Below are 6,153 nucleotides of genomic sequence, written 5' to 3'. Positions count from 1 at the left end.
AATCTCACTGGTCCTCTACACCAGACTGGGTGAGTAGGTATCAATCTCACTGGTCCTCTACACCAGACTGGGTGAGTAGGTATCAATCTCACTGGTCCCTACACCAGACTGGGTGAGTAGGTATCAATCTCACTGGTCCTCTACACCAGACTGGGTGAGTAGGTATCAATCTCACTGGTCCTCTACACCAGACTGGGTGAGTAGGTATCAATCTCACTGGTCCTCTACACCAGACTGGGTGAGTAGGTATCAATCTCACTGGTCCTCTACACCAGACTGGGTTGAGTAGGTATCAATCTCACTGGTCCTCTACACCAGACTGGGTGAGTAGGTATCAATCTCACTGGTCCTCTACACCAGACTGGGTGAGTAGGTATCAATCTCACTGGTCCTCTACACCAGACTGGGTGAGTAGGTGAGTAGGTATCAATCTCACTGGTCCTCTACACCAGACTGGGTGAGTAGGTATCAATCTCACTGGTCCTCACCAGACTGGGTGAGTAGGTATCAATCTCACTGGTCCTCTAGACTGGGTGAGTAGGTATCAATCTCACTGGTCCTCTACACCAGACTGGGTGATCAATCTCACTGGTCCTCTACACCAGACTGGGTGAGTAGGTATCAATCTCACTGGTCCTCTACACCAGACTGGGTGAGTAGGTATCAATCTCACTGGTCCTCTACACCAGACTGGGTGAGTAGGTATCAATCTCACTGGTCCTCTACACCAGACTGGGTATCAATCTCACTGTGAGTAGGTATCAATCTCACTGGTCCCTACACCAGACTGGGTGAGTAGGTATCAATCTCACTGGTCCTCTCAGACTGGGTGAGTAGGTATTAATCTCGGTCCCTACACCAGACTGGGTGAGTAGGTATCAATCTCACTGGTCCTCTACACCAGACTGGTTGAGTAGGTATCAATCTCACTGGTCCTCTACACCAGACTGGGTGAGTAGGTATCAATCTCACTGGTCCTCTACACCAGACTGGGTGAGTCCACTGGTCCTCTACACCAGACTGGGTGAGTAGGTATCAATCTCACTGGTCCTCTACACCAGACTGGGTGAGTAGGTATCAATCTCACTGGTCCCCTACACCAGACTGGGTGAGTAGGTATTAATCTCACTGGTCCTCTAGACTGTGATCAATCTCACTGGTCCTCTACACCAGACTGGGTGAGTAGGTGTCAATCTCACTGGTCCTCTACACCAGACTGGGTGAGTAGGTATCAATCTCACTGGTCCTCTATACCAGACTGGGTGATTAGGTATCAATCTCACTGGTCCCCTACACCAGACTGGGTGAGTAGGTATCAATCTCACTGGTCCTCTACACCAGACTGGATGAGTAGGTATCAATCTCACTGGTCCTCTACACCAGACTGGGTGAGTAGGTATCAATCTCACTGGTCCTCTACACCAGACTGGGTGAGTAGGTATCAATCTCACTGGTCCCTACACCAGACTGGATGAGTAGGTATCAATCTCACTGGTCCTCTACACCAGACTGGGTGAGTAGGTATCAATCTCACTGGTCCTCTACACCAGACTGGATGAGTAGGTATCAATCTCACTGGTCCTCTACAACAGACTGGGTGAGTAGGTATCAATCTCACTGGTCCCCTACACCAGACTGGTTGAGTAGGTATCAATCTCACTGGTCCTCTACACCAGACTGGGTGAGTAGGTATCAATCTCACTGATCCCTACACCAGACTGGGTGAGTAGGTATCAATCTCACTGGTCCTCTACACCAGACTGGGTGAGTAGGTATTAATCTCACTGGTCCTCTACACCAGACTGGGTGAATAGGTATCAATCTCACTGCTCCTCTACACCAGACTGGGTGAGTAGGTATCAATCTCACTGGTCCTCTATACCAGACTGGGTGAGTAGGTATCAATCTCACTGGTCCTCTACACCAGACTGGTTGAGTAGGTATCAATCTCACTGATCCCTACACCAGACTGGGTGAGTAGGTATCAATCTCACTGGTCCCTACACCAGACTGGGTGAGTAGGTATCAATCTCACTGGTCCTCTACACCAGACTGGGTGAGTAGGTATCAATCTCAATGGTCCCTACACCAGACTGGGTGAGTAGGTATCAATCTCACTGGTCCTCTACACCAGACTGGGTGAGTAGGTATCAATCTCACTGGTCCTCTACACCAGACTGGGTGAGTAGGTATCAATCTCACTGATCCCTACACCAGACTGGGTGAGTAGGTATCAATCTCACTGGTCCCTACACCAGACTGGGTGAGTAGGTATCAATCTCACTGATCCCTACACCAGACTGGGTGAGTAGGTATCAATCTCACTGATCCTCTACACCAGACTGGTTGAGTAGGTATCAATCTCACTGGTCCTCTACACCAGACTGGGTGAGTAGGTATCAATCTCACTGGTCCTCTACACCAGACTGGTTGAGTAGGTATCAATCTCACTGGTCCTCTACACCAGACTGGGTGAGTAGGTATCAATCTCACTGATCCTCTACACCAGACTGGGTGAGTAGGTATCAATCTCACTGGTCCTCTACACCAGACTGGGTGAGTAGGTATCAATCTCACTGATCCCTACACCAGACTGGGTGAGTAGGTATCAATCTCACTGGTCCTCTACACCAGACTGGGTGAGTAGGTATCAATCTCACTGGTCCTCTACACCAGACTGGGTGAGTAGGTATCAATCTCACTGGTCCTCTACACCAGACTGGGTGAGTAGGTATTAATCTCACTGGTCCTCTACACCAGACTGGGTGAGTAGGTATCAATCTCACTGGTCCTCTACACCAGACTGGGTGAGTAGGTATCAATCTCACTGGTCCTCTACACCAGACTGGATGAGTAGGTATCAATCTCACTGGTCCCTACACCAGACTGGGTGAGTAGGTATTAATCTCACTGGTCCCTACACCAGACTGGGTGAGTAGGTATCAATCTCACTGGTCCTCTACACCAGACTGGTTGAGTAGGTATCAATCTCACTGATCCCTACACCAGACTGGGTGAGTAGGTATCAATCTCACTGGTCCTCTACACGAGACTGGGTGAGTAGGTATCAATCTCACTGGTCCCTACACGAGACTGGGTGAGTAGGTATCAATCTCACTGGTCCTCTACACCAGACTGGGTGAGTAGGTATCAATCTCACTGATCCCTACACCAGACTGGGTGAGTAATTTTAATAGTAAAATGAAATATTGTCATTTAGAAGACGGTTTTATTCAAGGCCACTTAAAGAACTGTCAACATAGACAGTGAATGCGGGACTCAAACCCACAACCCTGGTGTTGCCATGGCCACACTAACCCACAACCCTGGTGTTGCCATGGCCACACTCTAACCCACAGATCCATTCATTTTACCCAGCACCAAAAATGGTTCCCTTATGAGGACAAACTGAAGAACCCTGTATGGTTCTACTTAGCACCTTTTGTTCTAAGAGTGTAACGTGTCCCTTCCTTCTCCCTCAGGTCCTCTCCTGGAAGTGTAAGCTCCCCCTACAGACCATAATGCGTCTGCTGCAGGTGCTGGTCCCACAGGTTGAGAAGATCTGTATCGACAAGTAAGTCAAACATCACTGGTCATATTGGTCATCAAAGGTTTACTTCTATGAAGTGTCAGTAGATGCTGTGAAGTTATTTTATTATATATATTGTAAGTTATATTATTATATATATTATAAGTTATATTATAATATATTTTCTAACTTTGCTCCCAACCCCCTCATACAACACACACCATCCATTTTGGAAGAAACACTTTAATGACTGATGATATTTAAATATCTGTTTTTATGTATGTGGAGCCAAAAATATATTTTCCCTCTCTCTCTCAGAGGTTTGACAGACGAGTCTGAGATCCTGAAGTTCCTCCAGCATGGTACCCTGGTGGGCCTCCTGCCCGTCCCCCATCCCATCCTCATCCGGAAGTACCAGGCCAACGCCGGCACGGCCATGTGGTTCCGCACCTACATGTGGGGAGTGGTCTACCTGCGGTGAGTAGGGCATGATGGGAGCTGTAGTCCTATGGTATTTCACTCATTTTCATGATTCATGTGGGGTTTCATCTGTGTACTTCTTTCTTCTGGGATGTGTTCATTTGGCAACAAACGTTCCAATGCGTTCTCTCTTCCTCTTAGATCTAAGAGGAAATAGTCTTCCAATGTATTTAACATTTGAAACCTTTATTTGTCTTCACAGCAACGTGGACCCACCCATCTGGTACGACACGGACGTACGTCTCTTTGAGATCCAGAAGATGTAGATAACAGTGAAGAGATGTTGACTGAAGATGGGACTACTTCCTGTCTTGTTCCTGCCCCTTCCTCCTACTGGCACTCTCTCCCTTGAACCTCACCTACCTTCAACTTGCCTCATCATCATCATGCTTGCCCCTCACACCTTCTCTTTGACTTTCCCCCGGTTGTGCAAACGTAATGTGGACAATATTGATAAAGGGGGGATAGCTAGCACCTACTCCAAAAGCAGGAGGTTGAGTTGTACAGGGTTTGAATTACAGGGGGGCTAAGAGGGGCTGGGCACCCCTTTTACAAATCAGGACCCATATCAGAATTGAAATATCTATGTGAAGCCATACCAGAAGTGTCAAAGACATAAACAATGGGCACCCACAAGGGTCAATGTGTAATTCAAACCCCTAGACATGGATGAGGATAGGACTATTATCTACACTGTGTAAGTACACCCTGAAACCTCAAGACTACAGAATGTCTGTCAAAGCACTGAGACATTAGTGTTAGCAAGCAAACTGTCTTTCCGTCTCCCTTCCTAATCATGGACTCCATGTTAAAGCTCTGTGTGAAAATCAGCTTTGATGGAGAGAGTATGGAGAGAGTGATGGAGAGAGTATGGAGAGAGTGATGGAGAGAGTATGGAGAGAGTGATGGAGAGAGTATGGAGAGCGTGATGGAGAGAGTGATGGAGAGAGTATGGAGAGAGTATGGAGAGAGTGATGGAGAGAGTATGGAGAGCGTGATGGAGAGAGTGATGGAGAGAGTATGGAGAGAGTATGGAGAGAGTGATGGAGAGAGTGATGGAGAGAGTATGGAGAGAGTGATGGAGAGAGTATGGAGAGAGTATGGAGAGAGTATGGGAGACATTGGTTACATTTTATTATATGACCTTTATGAAGACATTATATAAACTTATACATGTTCAGAAATGATTATACATTTGTAGGAATTACAATGCTTCTAAATACAGAAATGTTTACTGTTGCTTATTCATTAAATGTATTATAAAGTGTCAAAATTACGCTTTTAGTTAGCAGCCTAAAATAATCTTGGATGGCATTGCTATTTCACATGAATTGTATTTGACACATTAAAGTGAGAACGTGTCATGTTGTGAAATTGCACTTCCTCAAATGAGACCTTACTGCTGTGGTCTTTGTAAAGTGGCAATGTGACAAGGGATTGTATCTCGTCAAGAACTTGAAAAGGACACTATTGTCTGTTCCAGACTGAAAGAAACAAATATCCCAACTGACTTTATGTTATTGTGTAAAAGTCAAAGGCTATATTTTTTATTTCATTTTATTTTTTTATTTGACCTTTATTTAACCAGGCAAGTCAGTTAAGAACAAATTCTGATTTTCAATGACAGCCTAGGAACAGTGGGTTAACTGACTGTTCAGGGGCAGAACGACAGATTTGTACCTTGTCAGCTCGGGGGTTTGAACTCGCAACCTTCCGGTTACTAGTCCAACGCTCTAACCACTAGGCTACCCTGCCGCCCCAATATCTTACATATACGTTGTAATATTTGTCTGCATATCATTCTGCAATCAGCATTGTCGACTGTAAATACTGTGTTTGATGTTTAAAGTATAATTTTTTTCTTGAATTATACAGAATACTATATTATAAATTATTCATAAAGGAACCAGCAAAGCCTTTCAATTATTTTATTTGTATTTATTTATTAGTTCCTTCCATTAGTTCCTCCCATTAGTTCCTTCCATTAGTTCCTCCCATTAGTTCCTCCCATTAGTTCCTTCCATTAGTTCCTCCCATTAGTTCCTCCCATTAGTTCCTTCCATTAGTTCCTCCCATTAGTTCCTCCCATTAGTTCCTCCCATTAGTTCCTTCCATTAGTTCCTCCCATTAGTTCCTCCCAAGGC

The 6,153-nt window shown here is 45.5% G+C and overlaps 1 protein-coding gene across 1 annotated transcript; it reads left to right on the top strand.

The window, feature by feature from the left end:
• The first annotated feature begins 2,260 nt into the window (after positions 1–2,260).
• LOC115122264 (protein HID1-like) lies at positions 2,261–4,467 on the top strand. Its single transcript, XM_065010695.1, has 3 exons — positions 2,261–3,574; positions 3,848–4,006; positions 4,212–4,467. Exons 1-3 carry the CDS (start codon positions 3,423–3,425, stop codon positions 4,273–4,275), a joined length of 375 nt encoding a protein of 124 aa, XP_064866767.1. The 5' UTR covers positions 2,261–3,422; the 3' UTR covers positions 4,276–4,467.
• The last annotated feature ends 1,686 nt before the right edge of the window (positions 4,468–6,153 follow it).

Source organism: Oncorhynchus nerka, linkage group LG26 (genome assembly GCF_034236695.1).
Source record: "Oncorhynchus nerka isolate Pitt River linkage group LG26, Oner_Uvic_2.0, whole genome shotgun sequence".
Lineage (NCBI taxonomy): Eukaryota > Metazoa > Chordata > Actinopteri > Salmoniformes > Salmonidae > Oncorhynchus > Oncorhynchus nerka.
This window is presented reverse-complemented; position numbering and strand designations above follow the sequence as displayed.